The sequence below is a fragment of the Lagenorhynchus albirostris genome, chromosome 11, assembly GCF_949774975.1.
Source record: "Lagenorhynchus albirostris chromosome 11, mLagAlb1.1, whole genome shotgun sequence".
In the NCBI taxonomy this organism is placed as follows: Eukaryota; Metazoa; Chordata; class Mammalia; order Artiodactyla; family Delphinidae; genus Lagenorhynchus; species Lagenorhynchus albirostris.
Window position 1 is genome coordinate 7489883 of NC_083105.1, and position 18847 is coordinate 7508729.

General features: G+C 52.6%; 2 protein-coding genes across 4 annotated transcripts in view; both read right to left on the minus strand.

Moving 5' to 3' along the window:
• Positions 1 to 389: 389 nt before the first annotated feature.
• CCDC134 (coiled-coil domain containing 134) lies at positions 390 to 17056 on the minus strand. 3 transcript variants are annotated; one of them, XM_060165004.1, is made up of 8 exons: positions 17019 to 17035; positions 16505 to 16592; positions 15228 to 15346; positions 14402 to 14523; positions 13731 to 13815; positions 11743 to 11924; positions 11392 to 11463; positions 390 to 2883 (listed from the first exon to the last, which is right to left on the minus strand). In XM_060165004.1, the coding sequence occupies exons 3-8, from the start codon at positions 15328 to 15330 to the stop codon at positions 2758 to 2760; spliced, it is 690 nt and encodes a 229-aa protein (XP_060020987.1). In that variant the 5' UTR covers positions 15331 to 15346; positions 16505 to 16592; positions 17019 to 17035; the 3' UTR covers positions 390 to 2757. The 3 variants fall into 3 exon arrangements, with proteins under 3 accessions (XP_060020987.1, XP_060020988.1, XP_060020989.1); XM_060165005.1 differs by lacking the exon at positions 16505 to 16592 and having other exon boundaries at positions 17019 to 17056; XM_060165006.1 differs by lacking the exons at positions 11392 to 11463; positions 17019 to 17035 and having other exon boundaries at positions 16505 to 16815.
• Positions 17057 to 18463: 1407 nt separating this feature from the next.
• MEI1 (meiotic double-stranded break formation protein 1) overlaps positions 18464 to 18847 on the minus strand; it is a 64106-nt gene continuing 63722 nt past the window's right edge. The window contains exon 31 of the mRNA XM_060165002.1: positions 18464 to 18509. Coding sequence (XP_060020985.1) covers positions 18464 to 18509 — 46 coding nt within the window. The remainder of the gene's footprint in view (positions 18510 to 18847) is intronic.

Below are 18847 nucleotides of genomic sequence, written 5' to 3' on the forward strand. Positions count from 1 at the left end.
TGCAGGTTTCTAGGAATTTATACTAAGGAATAAACGTATGAGTGCTCAGAGAAGTGTGCCCTCAAAGGAGCTCTTCAGAGTCCGCTGTAACTGGGAAAAACTGGGAAGCCCAATAAGGACCTGATGAATATACCTGTTGACAAAGACTTCCGCGATATATTGTTAAAAGGGAACACTATGTTTTCCTGCTAGTCTGTGAGAGGTAGCAGTTGCTTTGCGGTCAAGACTTAAGAGTTCAAAGGCTGGGTGGAGGCAGCCATGTGGATTCACTTACAAACCGTGTGACTTTGGGCTGGTTAAATAACTTTTTTTTTCCTCAGTTTTTTTAGCTCTAAAATGGGAACAGTGCACCCTTGTAGTGGTGAAGATTAAGTGAGATCATCTGTACACTCATTTGACAATATTTATTGAACATTTCTGTGGCAGGCAGAGAGACAGTTCCTGCCCTCTGAGAGCTTCCAGTCTGATGAAGAAAACAGGCACTGATATTTAAGACAAAACCTAAAATTATGAGGAGGGAACTGCATCTGGCATAGCTAGGGGAACACACAACACACACAAAGGCCCTGAGGCAGAAGGAGCTGATGCAAGCCAGCACTTGGAATAAGTCCTGACACACAGTGCCCATACAAGGTAGCTACTGTAACTGAAGTTACACGTGATCTGTGTATCACATGAAGGACAAAAAGGATGGAAGGCCCAAGAGCTGAGTGTCAGTGATGGTTATGGGAATGGTGGGATTTAGGGTGAATTTTACTTTTTTCTTGGTATTTCAGTATTACTTAAATTACTTTTTATAATTAACATATATAACATAATAAATAAAGTACCTTATTTGGGGGGAAAAAAGACAAGAAAGTCCTTTTCATTGTTTACATGCAGGAGGGTTGGTATAGATTATACTAGTCTCACCCTGAAACAGAAAACTAAACCCTGCTGCCCTGCTCTGGACTAGGCACTGAGCTGGACAGTGCCACCTGCAACTCCACCATTCAGTGGCTCTCACAGGGCTCCCCACAGTGGGGGGTGACTGTCTGCTGGCATACCATATGACACTTTCACTTTGGTCCAATGCCTTCCCATCCCAGAGCCTCAGTAACCCTCTGCAGAGGGCTACCTGAGTACCAGGAGGTCAGGTAAATGGGCACAGTGCCTCCCACTCTGCAGCTGTTCCCATAGCTCCCAGCTGGAGCTGCCCGGGGAAGAGAGCAGAGTGGTTCTGTTTGTACCTTTGAAGGTGTCAGATGGGAAAACTTGGGCCCACTGGAGGGTGGAGAGGAAGGGATCAACCAAGATGGTGAGAAGTGAAGGTATAGAAGGAAGAACCCAGGAGGATAAAGATGCTAAATGGGACAGAGGTGAAGTTAAGACTGGGCTCCTCTCTGGCTGTGCATATAGTGGGTGCTCAGCAAATCTACGGGATGACCAAAGAACCATCAGAGAAGGGCTCTTGTCACTGAGAAGCCAGGCCCCAACCTCAGAGAAGCAGTTTAGGGCTGGCCAGACGGTTCAGACATTATCAAATTCATTACACCAATGAAGCCACAGCACAGGTAAGGGGTGGGCCAGGGTCACTCCGCAAGTCTGATGGGCTAAGACCCTGGGTCTCCCTTGGGCACTGTTAGTGGTAAAGGGTTGGGGATAGTTGTGTGTCTCTCCCCTGGCTTGGCAAAGTCAAAGAGACAGAGCTAGAATTCCCCCCAGAGCCCCTCCCTTCTCTGCCTGGAAGGGATATGACAAGGGCGGCAGCCCACTCAGGGCCTAACTCCCTCTGCAGCTTCCCTGCTCCATAGCCCTGGTCTTTTCTTACACACCTCCTGACACAGGGAGCTTGCTATCTGATCAATCCAGCTTGGAGTAGCCCTACCATTACAAAGCACAGCCTCCTGCAGAGCTGCAGCCTGTCCCCCAAGAGCCCCCACCTGCTGGCTATGGTCTCCCTGCGCTGCCAGAGAGGACAAGTTGATTCTTCCCCGAGCCTGCTCAATGACTTCCCTGGATACCTGAGGACAGAGATCACGCTGCTCCAAGGCTGTCTTGGGCTAAACACCCTCCCAGGATACTTCTGGTCCCTTCTCAACACTGATCCCTTGTCCATGACAGTGCTGAGAAGGGAACTGGAGGTCAAAGCCAAGCCCCTGCTTTGCTGCCCCGCCAGGGCTTGAGGCTCCTCTGAGGAGGAGGAATATCCTCTAAGGTGGTCTCTACATCTGAGGGCCCCCTATCCCCTGACCCAGGCCCCTCTCACCTGCCCCATGGAGAGGCTCCCTGGGGCCCAAACCAACCTGCTAGCCCAGAGCATTTGCTGGCTTTTATTGTCTCTGCAGGGGACAACTGTGCCAGGCAACTCGGTGACACAGTGGGGCCAGCAGCAGGCATGACACCTCCACACATGGCTCAGAGCCTAGCTCTGCTGCCTCGCCAGGAAGGGCAGCAGCCAGCCGGCCAGCGGTCCTAACCCAGCGGGAGAGTCCAGCCCAGGATCCCTCCTGCTCCCCCCAGCGTCTCTACAGGGTTAGGTCTGCAGCGCCCTCTGAAGGCTCCCTTGGCACCCCTCTAGGAAGGTCCCTGGGGAGAAATGCAGCCCTCTGCGGCCCAGTCCCTTCAGCTGGGGCTCAGAGCCGGCTCCAGGGGGCTGAGCAAACTCGGCCTCCCCTCTCACAGGGGCCAGCTCTCACCACCAGTCATACCGCTGCATTCTCCTCTTCCTCCCGACTGGCCTCCTCCTGGTCCCTTGAGCCCTGGGCTGCTCCAGGGCTATAACTCGGACTGGGATCTTGAGATCCGAGGGCCTTTTCGGATCTCTTTCCGCTTCTCCTCTTTCTTCCGGCGTTTCTCCTCTCCTCTCAGGGCCTTCTGGAAAGGGTCAGTGCTGGTGCTGAACTGAGGGGAAGAGCAGAGTGGTCTGATTAAGTCTGCTGGCAGCAAAGAGTTCCCTCTGAGCTAGGCTGCTGTGGGGACAGGAAGGTCACTCAGACACAGGCCCTGCCCTCGGGCAGCCCACAGACATGGAGATAGTTAAATGGGCTTGGGGAAACTGCTAAGCGGGTCTTGGAAGATAAGCAGGAGCTTGCCAAGCAAACAGGACGAGGGAAGAGGACATTCCAGGCAGAGGGACAGGTGCTGAACCTACATGGCGCATCTGAGAAACAACAGAAAGACTCCACTCAGGGTGAAGGGGCTGAGTGCCAAAGACCACCACAGACTCCCAGAACCCCGAGGAGGAGATGGCAGCCGGCAAGAGTAAGACAACAGGGGTCCTGCCACTTGCGAACAAGTTGCAACGTCTAGGCAAGGGAGTGTACGGGAAGCAGGTGGGCCAGAGGTTAAACCGGCAGAGCCTGAGAGAGGTGGAAAGATGACAATAGTGGTGCCCAGACTCGTGGCTTCCACAGTGGATGCACGGTGGTACCCAGTGAGGAGATGGGAACACAGGGCGAGCTGGGCAGGAGGAGGATGAGGACTTCAGCCGGGGTCATCCCCAGGCCCTCTGCTCTTCTTCCCCCACTCTCCAGACTGGCTCATCTGACCACAGGGCTTCCGTTCCACCTCTACGGTCAGTTACCACTCAAATGTGCATCTCCCTATCTAAATGCCTGTCTGACACCTCCACTAATGTGCAAACGTGCCCCAAGCCCAGCATGGCTCCATCTCCCCAAAACCCAGTCCCCTTCCAGAGTCTCTGTCCTCATGAACAGCAGTGCCCCACAACCCAGTCGAGGCAAGCAGGGCAGAGACCAAGCATTGCCCCCACCCCCACCCCTACCCCTCACAGTCCATTGCCAAGGCCTGGCCCATTTTACCCCCTAAGTCTCAAACCCATCTACTTCTCTCTGTCTCACCTATCCTACTGCTACCCCCATCACCTCCCCCACTGCCCTCCTCATAAATCTGGGCATCTCCCAGGGTCTCTCCACACCCTCTTTGGCCCCTCTTAAGCCATTCTCCTCACTGCAGTTACCTACTTTCAAAATGTAAGTCTGACTCCTGCTTAAACCCTTCCACGACTCTCCATTACTCTCAGGACAAGGTTTCACACAGCTGCATCTGCAGGTCCACCCTGCCCCCCTCTCCTCCTCCCTCACTTCTGGTCCCTGGGCTCCTTCACTCCCACTTCCAGGCCTCTGCACGTGCTGTGGCTCTTCCCAGCCCCCACCCCCTCTGCCACATTAGCTCCAGCTCAGCTGTCACCATCCTTGGGGACCTGCCCTGGCTCCCGGCTGGGGCTGCCTCCTCTGTTTCCTTCTCAGTGCTTCTCCCCTGCCACCAGCTGCCTCTGTGACCACCTGCTTCGTGCCTGTTGCCCCCACTGGACCACACTCTCCACGAGGACAGGCGGATTGTGTCGGATGCTGCTCACTGAGCCACAAGCCCCCAGTGCAGGGCCTGCCGGGCTTATAGATGGCACTTAGCATGTATTTTTTAAATGAATGAATGAATCACGTTAGAATATGAGATACGATAGTACCCAAAACTCAGGTAACCTTGTTGTGAGATACACCCATTTTATTTGTTCATACGATAAATCTGATAAATGTCTGATCAAGGTAGATGTTAAAAACAAATTAGGAGCTCCACCTTGTGGAGTAATCCACCTACCATGTTAGACTGAACCACAAGTCTGGAAGATGGGGTGAAGTCAGAGAAGTGCAGCCCAGAGAGGGTAAGTGATCTGCTCAAGTCACACAGCTAGTCCCAACTGGGGCTAGCCCCCAGGCCTCCCACTTCCCTGACCAGTGCTTTCCTTATCACACTCTGCCTCCTATCCCTACAAGTTAATTCTGATCCTCTTGGGAGGAAGGAGGAGCTGGGAGACCCCTCAAGCCACAGAGGACTCCACACTCTTGGCTCCGGCTTGGGGAAGGACAAGTCAAGAGATCCTGGCCCCACCAGCCCCAGCTAGGTGGGTCAGAAGAGAAACAATGCCTATCCCTTTCCTGGATCTCCTCCCCGCTAGATCTGGCTAATGCCTACTTTAAGTTCTGATGCTAACCTCGAGTGGACCCTTCGTGCTGCCTGACAATCCAGAATGTTTCCCTGGTCTACTCACTCTCCTGCTCTCCTAGACACACCTTCTCCTAGAACCTCCATCACTCCTCCCCTCCTCACTCACAGCCCATGACCTTGCTTCCTGTTCCAAAGAGAATGGAAACACTCAGAAGACAACTTCCGCAAGCTCCCACCACCATACCCACCAACCCACTTGCTGCTGTGCCCACACTGCTCTTCCAGGCTAGGCCACGCCTCCCCCCGGGCACCAGCTCTCCTCTCCCCCCTCCCTTCCTCAGGGATGAGGCTCCAGCAACTCTCCTACCCCTGCACCATCGGTTCTTCCTCCCTAATAGGTTGGGGGGTCCCATCAACATGCAAACGTGCTGTAGTCTCTCCCATCACACTAAACTTTCCCCTGGAACCCACACCCTCCTCCAGCTAGTCTCCCGTTGATCTGCTCCCCTTGAAAACAAAACCTTTATCATAAGCGACAAGGATATACAGTACAACATTGGGAATTATAGCCATCATCTTGTAATAACTTTTAATGGAGTATAGTCTGTAAAAATACGGAATCACAGGCTTCCCTGGTGGCGCAGTGGTTAAGAATCCACCTGCCAATGCAGGGGACGCAGATTCGAGCTCTGGTCCGGGAAGATCCCACATGCCGTGGAACAACTAAGCCCGTGAGCCACAACTACTGAAGCCCACATGCCTAGAGCCCGTGCTCCGCAACAAGAGAAGCCACCACCGTGAGAAGCCTGCGCACCGCAACCAAGCGTAGCCCCTGCTCGCCACAACTAGAGAAAGCCTGCATGCAGCAACAAAGACCCAACACAACCAAAAATAAAAATAAATTAATTAAAAAAAAAAAAACTGAATCACTATGCTGTACACCTGAAACATAAAAAAAAAAAAAGAAAAACTCTTCAAAAGCGTCACCCGTACTTGATGGGATGCGTCCACTTCCTTTCCTCTCATTTTCTCCAAACTCAGTCTTTTGTCCCCACCACTCAACCAAAACAGCTTTTACTGAGATCTCTGATGGCATGTCTCCATGCTGTTAAATCCAGTGGCTGATTCTCAGCCTCATCTTCCTTGACCCTCCAGCAGCATCTGACAGGAAGATCACTTCCTCCTTCTTGTCACTTTCCTCACACGGCCTCTGGGAAATTATTCCCTCTTGGGTTTGCTACACTAGCACTGACTGATCCGTCTTGGGGTGCTCTGCGAGTTCCTCCTCATTCTCCCGTCTCTAAGTGCAAGCACATCTCAGGCCTCAGGCCTCAGACCACTGCTATACCTGCCCTGCCCCCCTGCTACTCTCACATTTGCAGCTCTAGCTTTAAGCTCTCCCCTGAAACCCAGTCATATACCCAGTCGCCTCCTTGACGTCTTCATTCAGATGCCCATCAGGTCCAGAAAAGAGGCCTTGATTCCCGATCCAGCCCTCGACCTTGTCCCATCAGTCTGCCCATTTTAGAAATGGCAGTCCCATTCTTCCACACACTCAGGTAAAAAAATCGTCGAGTCATCCTTAATGCAGCTCTTTCACTCCAGATCTGCTTCCTTAGTGAATTTTATTGGCTCTGCCTTCAAAACAACCAAAATCTGACCATTCCTTGCCAGCACCATTGTTGTCACCCTGGTTCAAGCCACCATTAATTCCCAAATAGACAAGCACAGCATCCTCCTTACCAGTATCCGTCTCCTCCCTGGTCCCCCTCACTATTCTCCACACAGCAGCCAGGCTGATCCTTTAAAAGGTTAAGTCAGAGACCCTCACCCTGCTCCTATGTGTCTTGGAGCCAAAGCCCTTGAGAAGACATGCAAGGGTCCTGTGCTCTGGCCTACAACTCTGACCTCACCCTCTCTCACACTCCCCACCCTTCCAAATATGCTTCCAATTCAGGGCCTTTGCACTTGCTGCTCCTTCAGCCTGGAATGTTCTTCCCCAGAGACAGAGCTGGCTCCCTTGCTGTTTCACGTCTTTGCAGTAAGAATCTTCTGTGTCCAAGTCATGTGAAATAGCAACTGTATTCCCGTTACCCCTGGAATTCCTTAACCACGTTCCTCTGTTTTTCTCCGTAGCCCTTATCATTACCTATCATATATTTTTTATTGACTGTCTATCTCCTACAACTAGAATGCCATTCCCAGGAGGGCAGAGCTAGAACGCTTCTCTAGTGGCTGGGATTCAGTAGATACTCACTAAATGCTAAACAAATGCATGTGCTATGCCTCTGAGCCTTTGTGCAAGCTGGTCCCTCTGCCTGGGAAGGTCTTCCCTGAGCTGGTCAACCCCGCACTTCTTACTTATCCCAGAGCCTCCACCCCCTACTTCCATAGGCTCCCTCGCATGGGTCCTTCCCTCTTGCACTGGTACAGAGATCATGCTAGATTGGGACTGTGTTTCTCTGCTACCTTCCCCAACAGACGATGAGCATCTTCAGAGCAGGGAGAGGGCCAGCTCCCTCTGGACTGGGACAGTGGCCAGCGCGAAACCTGATACAAGTTGGCTCTAGTGATGGGTATGTAGTAGGAGGGGACTCCCGGAACACCCACTTGTATGGAGAGAATGCCCAAGGTGAGCGGAGCAAACCTGGACTGTTGCTGGTGGACAGGTCCACACGGGATACCAAAAAGTTGAGTAAAATCTTGGGACCGTCCCCAGCCAATAAAAGGAAAGTATGTTGCTTCTGAGGTATGCCCAAGCAGAGCACATTATGATGAAGCTAAATTACATCTACCCTGGAGCCCATTCTCTCAGTGCCCCATGCTCTCACCCTCCTCGTGTGTGAGAGGCATTCATGATCTGCAGGGCAAGAAAAGCCAGTGACACAGCAAGAAAAGCATCTCCACAGGAGCCCCCTCATTGGGAAAGGCAATCTGCCATGGCCTTGAGCATCCCTGCACGTTCTTGCCGCGTAACCAAGAACCCAGTCCTGACTGTTCTCACCCAGGCCATTTATCAGGGTTGTGACTGCAGCAAGCAACCTTGAAGGACGTGTCATCTTGGTTTTACATGAAGGGGAGGCAGCTACGCTAGTGTGGAAAACCATATCCCCCACTCCGTCACCCGAAGCAAAGCCACTAGTTCAACAGGGCTCTCGAGTCAGAGGTTCCTCTGAATAGTCAGGTCTGTCCTCTGATTGTTCACCTAAATGAAGAGCTAATGGTGCTGTGCAGAAGAGTTAACATAGCTGGCCTCACTGCTATCTTTTAGAAGGCTTGCTTCCAAGGTTGGTCCTTGGCTGGTGTCTGGGAACTTGGTTTCTGGGAGGGATTCCCATCACCCTAACTGATAAGAGTGGCTCACTGCACCTAAACTGTGCAAAAATGTGGTTTATGCTAAACACCCACTTTCCTTCTGGAGTCTGGAATTTGGTATGTGCTAGGCAGAGGGTGCCTACGTGACCAGTTCCCAGTAAAAACTCTGGGCACTGAGTCTTTAACAGGCTCTCCTGATAGACAACTTTTCACACGTATTTTTATAACCTGTTGCTGGGGGAATAAATTGTGTCCTGTGTGACTTCACTGGGAGAGACTCGTGGAAGCTTGTATCTGGTTTCCCTTAGACTTCACCCAAGAAGCATTTTCCCTTTGCTGATTCTACTGTGGACCCTTTCACTGTAATAAATCATAGCCTCGAGTACAAGTACACACTGAGTCCTGTGAGTCCTCCTAGCGAATCATCAACCTTGGGGCGGCTTTGGGAACCCTCGGCACAGGTGACCACGGGCAGCAGCAGCCATCTAGCCCCAGGGATGACACTGGAAGACCAACTGCCATAAAGGCTAGTAAGACAACAATCTGAATTAAAAGCCGTCACTCTTGCCTAGACAATATTCCTAATGACCAGGCATGCTGTATTCTTACTGACTGTTGTCAGTGTCCTAGCCATCTGGTCTGCCAGATGAGCAGGCTACAAACTGGCAGATCAAAGATGGCCATCCCTCCTGGGGGCCATGAACTGTGGAAACAAACTGTGGTTGACAATGGGGCAGTCTGGGCCACTCGCTTAGATGCTCATAGCCAATTCTCTGATGAGACCAACCAGAATCAAAAGGCTGATCAAGCCTACACAGCCCAGTTGACTGGCACTGCCACCTACATGCATCATTGTACTAAGTGTGGCAATACACTCACCACCATGGACTGACACAAAGCAGAGGACTCCGTATTTCTGGTTCAGCTACCTAGAGTCCCTGGTTGGAACAGTATGGCCCAAGATCGTTAGAATAATGACCACTTGAGGGACTTTCCCTGGCGGTCCAGTGGTTAAGACTCCACGCTTCCACTGCAGGGGGCACGGGTTCGATCCCTGGTTGGAGAACTAAGATCCTGAATGCTGCGTGGCACGGCCAAAAAAAAAAAAAAAAAGAATAATGACCACTTGGTTGAGTACGCTCCGCTCCTTGCCAAGTCTCCCTGTAGTGGCCCATGTGGGCCAAGATGGGAGATATGTGTCTGTAGAAATCTTGCAAAAATGCCCTTGTCCCACTCACATATGACCCTTCTGAACAAAAAGTCTAGGTGAAAGTAGGGAATAATTGGAGAAAAGTGAAATTATAGGTCCTGGGATGTGACATGTTGATTTTGTACCAATAATCTGGGAGGGAGTGCCTTAGATCCCAGGAGGTGTGTGGAACAATTAATCCTCTTTGTCCTTTAGATCCAGCACTGCCGCCTGGCAAAACAATCCTAGGGTCCACCCAAGCCAAGCAGCAGCTGCAGTTGAGAGTCAGAACAGCTGTCCAGTGTGTCATTCTCAACCACGTGACGGGAAAATTCACATAGACGCAGTCAGTCCTGAACTATTCTGCTGTGTCTGATACCATCAAAGGCAGCTCCCAAAGTAACCCTGTGTAGACACACAGACCAGAACAACCTTGTTTCAATCTGACATACAAATCCATCTGCTTCTCCTGATCCCTGAGTGACCCTGGTTATGCCATGTAGGGCAACTGAGGCTGCAACTCAGCAGCAACACTGCCTCCAGAGCTCAGCCAAACAATGCAATGGTGACCCAAATCAAGTGGTAACATGTAGGAGACAGTGGGCCACAGAATGCCTCTCCACTGGGGATGAGCGTTGCTTTGGGTCTATCTCTTGGCCCCTATAATCACTGGCAATGGCATCAAAGATCAGCAGCTCAGTCTAAACCCTTGTATGGGTGGTTAGACGGCATGCTGATTTTCAAATGTAAGACCTACTGCCCCCGCCCCCCCAGGACTTATCAGAGCTGGCCAAGTCCAGGACCCTGGAGCATATGGTTGAGATCAACACTGCGCGTGGCCTCATCCTGCTGCTTAGAGTCCTACTGACAGGAGTCTGAGACACGCTGAACAAACGTGGTCCTAGTCTCTACTGATCAGATGAATCATGGAATAGGACATTCATGTAGAAATGTGAGTTAAGCCAAGACACGTAGGGCTGATGGATGGACCGAGGGGAGGTGATCTCCATCGCCCTGCACATTCTTGCTGGTACACCAGAGCACTCTGTACCTGGGCCATTTCTCAGGTTGTGTTTGCAGAAAGCAACCATGAAGGATGAGGTGATGTCTGCCTGCAAAGACTTGGTTTTCTTCTGTTCATTATAAAGGTGGTGAATTTCCCAAGCTTGGAGCTTCTAGACTTGATGCAAACCCACTGCACGGGTGGCATTTGCCTGGGCCCCTCTGTGTCACCCTCCTGGGACTTGGGGAATACGGGAAACCCACATGACCAGGCCAACAGCAACTGCTTTTGCTGCAATGAACTCTGATGTCTCTAACCTGTCAGCAACCATGAAACAGCAGCAAAATCCTAAACCTTCAGAGGTCCCTCCCTACACCTGAGGAGAGCTTGTGATTTGAGGAGTACAGTGCTCTGGCCCTTCCTCCCTGCCACTCAGGCCCTGCCCTGCCACCTCTGATCTCTTCCTCCCCTCTACTGTGTGTCCGTATCTGTCGTGCTTCCCCTGCAGCCTCCAGCTCTCAGAGCCCACCTCAGCCCCTAGGAGGAGAACATGTGCAGGAATGTGGGACAGAAGCCTGGCTGGGTGCTCAGAGGCTCAAGGGCAGAGATGTATGGCCTGACCTCCCATGGCTTCCCTGACATTCGCCTGATGGGCACAGTGCCTACCGTACACTGGGATGGATGTGTTCATAGCCTCTGACTGGCCCAGCTGAGGTCCACACCGCATGGACAGACAGGGAGCTGAGGCTAAGACAGGGCCAGCAGCTTGCCCAAAGGTACCAGTAAGCGAGTGATACTCAGGCCCAGACCCAGGCACTTCTGGTTCCAAGTGCAAAGCCCTCACACTCCACTCTAGGTGCCCCAGCCCCTGCAGGCCCTGGCCTCCCAGGGCTCAGCAGAGGCCAAGCAGACATGGCCACAGGTCCCAGCAGCTCACCTCTGTGTGGTCTACTTTAAATGGGTTCTGGAAGTCAGAGTCTTTCTCGCTGATTCCCAGCTCCTGGGCCATCTGCGGATGAGGAAAAGCTAGTCATCCTCTGCCTTCTCCTGCCTCCTGCTCACCCAAGGGCCACCCCCTTCGAGGCCTGAACAAATGTGGGCCAGGTGGTGACCCCTAGGGACCCAGGTCAGCATAGAACCCCATGAAAGGGCACCTCAAGGTGGCCCAAGGCTTATCACAGAAAACGCAACCAAAGGCTGACATTCAGGCCTCACTAAAGGCAGATGCGTGGCTCACAGCATACCACCAGACAGAGGACTCCCGGACCTCTTCCACCCCAGTCCTTACCAGGCGGAGGATGGGCGAGTGGGGGCCCTGGTCAAAGACGCCCGACTGGTTGCAGAAGCTGATGCCCCAGCGGATGAGGAGGTTCCAGTTGGAGTTGTGGTCAAAGCAGTGGTGCACGATCCTTGGGAAGCGCAGCACCACGTCACCAAAGAAGGCCGTGTTCTCCACCACTTGGGAGAAAGCTGGTGAGAGGACCCTGATGAGTGGCCAGGGGAGATGCCCTTCTACAGCCCTCCTGGCCAGCCCTACACGCCCTCCAGAGAACAGAGGCAAGCCCACTAATCAGAGAAGGGGAACGGTGCCTGAGGCCCACAGGCTGCTGACCACATGTGCAGTGCATGCTAAGGGCTTTATGTCTACCAGGTCACTGAATCATCAAAACCACCTTTAGAGGGAGATGTGTCTGCTATTCCCATTTCTCACATGGGAAACTGAAGCTGACGGCTCGTGAGTAGCAAACCTGGGCTGCAAACCCAGGGCTGACTCCAAAGGACATGCTCTTTCCCCTGTATCTCACAGCTCAGAAAACTCGTTTGCCATGGGGACCAGAGAGATGGGTGTCATTTGGCACATGGAGGCATATGCATCCCATGAGGCTTTGCTGGGCCTAACCTCCCCAACTTGGTATCCTAATGTCCAGAGCTGGGCCCTTTTGTTAACACAACTACAGTGTCTGTGAGGGGTCAGTTCTGTTAGGATGGCCAGGGAACACATCAGGGTTTGTTTTCTTTTTGGCGTATGCCCAATTTTATTTTAAATGCTTAAGTTCTTATTTTGAAATAATTTTAGACTTACATAATACACCACAAAATTCCTTCACTGGGCTTCCTCTAATGTTATCATCTTATATAACCATTGCACAACTATCTAAACCAGGAAATTAACATTGATACAATACGATTAATCAACCCACAGACCTAATTTGAATTTGGTCAGTTTTCCCACCAATATCCTTCCTCTAGTCAACAAATCAGTTTAGACTGAGTTTAGTGTCCATTATGGTGGCAGGTCCCCGAACCCAGGCTAGCATGAAGAATAGTAACTATACACCCAGCCCTGGTGGCAGCCCCTGTTTGAGTGACCCCTATAGATAAGGCCCAGGCAGCGCTCACCAGCACTGGCCTAGCCACACAGAGATAAGCAGACTCCTACAAAGATATGCCAGGTTGGGTCTGAGACAAGTGGGGCAGGGACCCCTGGGCTTCAGAACAATCTTGAACCGCAAAGAACTCAGGAGTTCGCTTGGTTTACAGGTAAGAGCCAGGCAAACCGCCTGTCCTCTTTCACGTGGAAACTGGAGGGAATAGTGCCTTCCTCAGTTATCGTGGAGATTAGAGATATCTGTAACGTGCCCAACATTCAATACGTAAAAGCTCCTTCCGTCCTGTCTCAGACAGTGCGACCTAACAAACTCTACTGTTAGAATGTAACCAGTTAATAGGGAGAAATTACCACTGAAGAGAAATTCTTGGAAAAGGAGATGAAGGGATTCAAAATATTCTTTTATTTATCTATGTTGGTCTCACCTTGTCTCAAAAAGGATTTAAGGGGGTTGAAGCTTTTAGAACAGTAGTAAAGAGTGAAGGTAACTGCTCCCATGGGCCAGTCACTTCAAAAGGCCTCAGTTCTTTCTCCTATAAATGAGAACAACCCTTGCCATCTCTACCAGGAGGGTCAGGGTGGTGAAGGCAAGGATTTCTGGAGGGGAAGTGGGCAAAGGCTCCTCTCTAGTTCCCCCGTCTCAAACACCTAACCACACGACAGAATATATGTGTCAGGGACACAGAAACTGGCTCTGAAACGAGCCGAGAAACACTCGGAGAATCATATACTAAGTGCCCAACTACCCAAAGAGACTCCTTGGAAGGTGCCACAAGAGGGTACTTCCAGAGAGAGAAAAGAGTGACAAAAACAAGAGGGAAGGAGCAGCTAGAGAAGATCAAGGATGGAGCGGGGAAGAGGAGAGGGAGAGATTGGGAAGACCATACCATCCTTCAGTTTCTCGTCCTGGGGGAAGGGCCCATCTGGGAGCACATCTGCAGCAATGAGCACTGTCCGGGAGTCCTCCAGCACCTGAGGGAACCCCACCTGGGCTGAGTGGCTTTGAAAAGGTCTTCCCAGACCGGCCCCAGCCCCATTTACTTCAACCCTACTTCAAATCTTCTGTGAGGGGCTTCCGTGGTGGTGCAGTGGTTAAGAACCTGCCTGCCAACGCAGCGGACACGGGTTCGAGCCCTGGTCCGGGAAGATCCCACATGCTGCGGAGCAACTAAGCCCGTGCGCCACAACTACTAAGCCTGCGCTCTAGAGCCCACGAGCGACAACTACTAAGCCCGCGTGCCACAACTACTGAAGACTGTGCTCTAGAGCCCGTGCTCTGCAACAAGAGAAGCCACCGCAATAAGAAGCCTGTGCACTGCAATGAAGAGCAGCCCCTGCTCGCTGCAACTAGAGAAAGACCGCGCATAGCAACGAAGACCCAACATACTCCAAAATAAATAAATAAATAATAAAATAAATTAATTATATATTAAAAAAAATCTTCTGTGCATGCGCTTCCCCCTCATTGAACACCATCCCCTTGGGGAACTCCTATGCATCCATCAGTGCCCAGATCAAAGACCAGGCCTGCCATGAGCTGCCCCCTGCCTGCATGCACCTTAAAGAGCCCCTTGAGCATGACATCAAGGATCTTGTACTGCTGGTGGACATCATTCAGCTGTGCTAGGTTTTTCAGCGCCAACAGCTGCTCCCGCCGCTTCACCTCAAACATCTTCTTGTCTGAGCAGCATTAAGTTAAGGAACTGGCACCAGTTCTCCTGCCTGGATAATCCAGTGGTCCCGATCGAGAGGGCCCACCCTGGCCAGCAAGTCTCTGCCAGGGGCATAGATGTGCATGCCTGGGACTCCCCAGGGAACGAATACACTCTCCGAGAAGCATATGAATCCTGCAACATATCATTCATCCACTTCACAGAGGATTCCACACCCGACAACCTGAATACAACCCTCAGGACCTGGCTCCTGCCCTCCCCTCCCCGTGGTCTTTCCCCAGTCTCCCACAGCCACTCACTGCTCCCAGAACCTCCACCCCTCTGCTCACACTGTATACTCTGCCTGGGGTGCCCCCCACCCTTTTCTATGAGTTTCTATTCTTTCAAGACCCAGCCCTTGGGTAGGCAGCCCAGTATGCCAGGGCTTGGTCTCCAGCCAGGGTCTCACCCAAAAAGAATGAGGCACATGTACAATCCTCAAGAGTCCTCATGGCTCTGAGATATATGCCTTGCCTTCTCAATTTAACATATGGGGAAACTGAGGTTCAGAACAGAACTGACTTGATCAAGGTCTGGTTAGAGCACCTTACTTTTTCTCCCCTGTTCCTATTAGGGGGTTCTGCTCCATCCCTGGAATCTCCCAAGGGGTTGTGGGTATAGAGAAACCTCATTTATAGACCCCTCAAAAACACCTCCAATCCCAAAGGATACAGATCTCCAGGCTCGGGTCCAGGGAGGTCCTCAGGGTGTCTGTGACTCCTGTCCCAGACAGTAGCAGGACAGAGAGGAAGGCCAGGAACTGAAGAAGGTCCATATCCAAGACTCTGGAGCTAGGGGAGTAACCCAGAGAAAGAAGGTGAGACCCAGAGCTTGGTGTTATATGAAACAGAAAGTGAGTTGAACAGCAACTTCCCCTGATAATGACACAGACTCCAAACACCAAGAACCCAGCTTTGGGAAGCCCTGGAGCCCCAGTTCCTAGCCCAGGGCCAGTGACCAACAGACACAAAATAAAGACATGGGATGATAGGAGGGAGGGAGAAAGATAAAGTCAGCAAGGCAGGGATACTTAGAGAACAGGGATCAACACCTGGAACCCTGCACTGGAGCTCTGGCTCTGCCTGACTTCGGGACCTCGGGCAAATTGCTCAGCCTCTCTAAGCTTCATCTTCCTCACTGCAAAATGCGGATAAGGAAGTCATCTCCCTGTTGCAGAGACAGAAGGCTGGGTGAGGTACTGTGCCTGAGGAAGGAGGGCCTGGTCAATATCATTGCCTCTCAATTCCCCATCCTGGCCTCTCAGGAGGCCCAGGCAGTCAGAGATGTGAAACTTCTGGGGCTTCCCACCTTTCCTGACTTCTGTCATCAGAAAGGAAGAAGGGGTGCAGGCTGGGAAGGGAGGCAAGACAGTCTTGGGATAAGACGGCTGTTATTCTCTTAGGAACCACAGGCACCACAAGCAACACCTGTTCCTATCTAGGCAACATTCCCCAATTACCTACTGAGTCCCTGTCACGTTCCAAGCACTGTTCTAGAGCCGGGAATACGGCAGTGACAAACAAAATTCCCTGCACACTGGTACTTTCATCCCTAGTAGGGTTAAGAGAAACCAATGAAGTTGTAAAACAAGCACAGAAAGATAAGAGAGAGTCAGTAAAGTGCAATCTTAAATACAGTAGTCAGAGGCAGCCTCTACTCAGATAATAGCTGCCCAATTTTACCAACGTGGAGACCAAAGCACAGAAAAAGGAGACTGCCCAAAGTCACTCATGGGTTCTCAGGCTAAACCAAGAGTCTTAATGAGCACAGGCTATCTCAGAGCTGGCCACTGTTCTATTAGGACACCTAGGTGTGTCCCAGAGATGCTCAATTATTGACAGTGAGACCCCACACAGATCAACCAGAGAACCGCCCCCATCCCACGCTGATGAGACAACTGAAGCCTAGAGAATGGGAAGAAACAGTTCAAGCTCACCCAGAACCCTTACCTTCCACCATCACGCTCCAGACTCAAGGGAACCAAACACTGGTTAAGGCAGAACTTGGGGTCAGGGGAAATCAGACAGCCGGTAATGACTGAAGCAGGAAGAAGTGGGAAAAGAAAGCCGAAAAAGCGGACTGCGTGGGGCAGATCCTGCTGTCTCTACTGTTACTCCCACTTATCCGCCTCTCAATCCCGCTCCCTGCCCCATGAGTCCCCAGAGCTCTTCCCGGCTGGGCGTACGACTCCGAGGCCATTCTGCAGAGGTGGCTTGGTGGTGGATCCTGAGCCGGCAACCCGGGCTCGGAGACCAGGGTCGCTGCCCCTAGCCCCCCCCCCCCCCCCCCCCCCCCCCCCCCCCCCTTTAGAGCTCCGGGAAGAGAAAGTCTTTCTAATGAGAAGAGGCGTCCGGGTCCGCGAATCCCAACCCCCACCCTGTGCAGCCAGTTCTGGGCCCTCGGTCCCTCCCCCGCCCCCCCCCCACGGGAGCCTGCCCGCCCGGCGCCCCTGCCCCCACCTACCAGGCCGGGCGGGTGGGTGGGCGGGCAGACAGGAGTCAGCGTGCACCTCGCCTCGAGGGTCCGCAGACGACCGGCAGAGGCGCAAAACCTCAGTGTCCCAGAGAAGCCTCGCAGGAACTGCCAAGCGCCGCCCCCGCCCAACGATCGCGGGCCGCGACTACCGCTCCTTGACCTAACTTCCGGCCCCGCCCAGTAGGCTCCAGCGCTAGCCCTGCCCGAGGTCCGTGGGAGTTCGGTCCCGCCCACCCTGCGTGGCGGCTTGCGCACTTGCCGCGTTGAGGTGTGGTTGGAGATAGTCAGCCTGCGGTGTGTGTCGGCCGCATCAGCAATGAGGCCCTGAGCCCTGCAGGCTGGGCGGCCTCCCCAGCGCCCTCCCCGAAACTGTTTCGTTAGCTGAGTGTTTTTTTTTATTTAATATTTATTTGGCTGCACCGGGTCTTAGCTGCGGCGCGTGGGATGTTTAGTTGCATGTGAGAATCTACTTCCCTGACCAGGGATCAAACCCCGGCGCCCTGCATTGGAAGCGGGGAGTCTTAGACACTGGACCACCAGGGCGGTACCAGCTGAGTGTTTTTTAAACTGCAGTTGTCAAGATCAGTTTAGTGGGTCGTGGCTAACACTTTTTTCTTTTTAAGTAACGTGCAGTGCAGAGTTGGGGCATACCCTGCTCGCCCCTCGGATCCACCAAGTTCTAACCCAAGTTCGTGGGGTCCTTCCCTGTCCTATCATTAGGACGGAGTTCAGCCCAGTTTTGCGTAGGGTCAGTCCAGCCAGACCCAAGGGCTAGCCAAGTACAGGCACCGCGGCCCTGGCAGACAGGCAGGAAGGGAGTTAAAGGCCCTGGTGAGCTGAGCTCAGAACACGTGCGGGCAGTTGTGGAGGGCAGACATTGAAAGACGTGTGTGCACAGATACACGCTCTGAGGAGGGCCGGGAGAGAAAGGAACACTGGGGACCTACTTTAGCCAGGGAAGAGCTGAGCTGGGCAGTTTCCCTCAGCTAGGAAGGCTGAGGTTTTGACCTGCTCACCCTCCTTGCCTTCACCTGAGGTGAAGCAGCAGGTAAAGTACTTCCCAGAGCACTTGGACCACAGCAGCACCAAACACATGGCCTTTCTCTGCCCCTTCTGCCCCAAGGATGGCCTGACTGACGTCTTCAACTGAGGTAACCAGCTGGTGTTAGCAGAACAAATCCCTCCCCTTCTCTCCCTGAGGCCATCCATCCTGGCTGAGGAACCAGCTGGAGGGAGCCAAGGTAAGTCCAAAGGGAAATGTTTTTGGAGAGCCCACACAGGCATGTGAGTATATCACTATTTCCTATTTCAACAATGGAGTAAATGGCTCCAGATGCACGGCTGCAGTTGTCATCCATTTCCCCCAAACCAGTGTGCCCTGACTTTGTCTTCTCCAGGTCTCAGTTCTGTTTCTGGGCCTTCAGGTCCTGAGATCAGTCTCTGATGTGGGACAGGGATACAGCCACTCCTCCCAGGCAGCTGGCAGCAAACATGAGAGGAGAATAGCAGAGAGGTGGGGCCAGCCATGGGAGAACCACACTTCCAGGGCCCAAAAAGGCAAAAACAGACAAGAGCAGAGGTGCACCTGAGAAGAGTGGGATGGATTCTAAAACTGGGACCTGAACACCTGGGCTGGGTAGTTGCTATACATCAGGGAACGTTCCATGGAAAGGGTTAGGAGGAGAGCCAGGGAGGCCACACACACACCTCCAGACCACAGGGTCTCTGGAGCACCCCAACAACCCCTCAGAGGGCCAGTGAGCACTGCCCACAGCCCCAGGCTTTCTCAGGGATGTGCCAGTCACCCAGCACCCTCC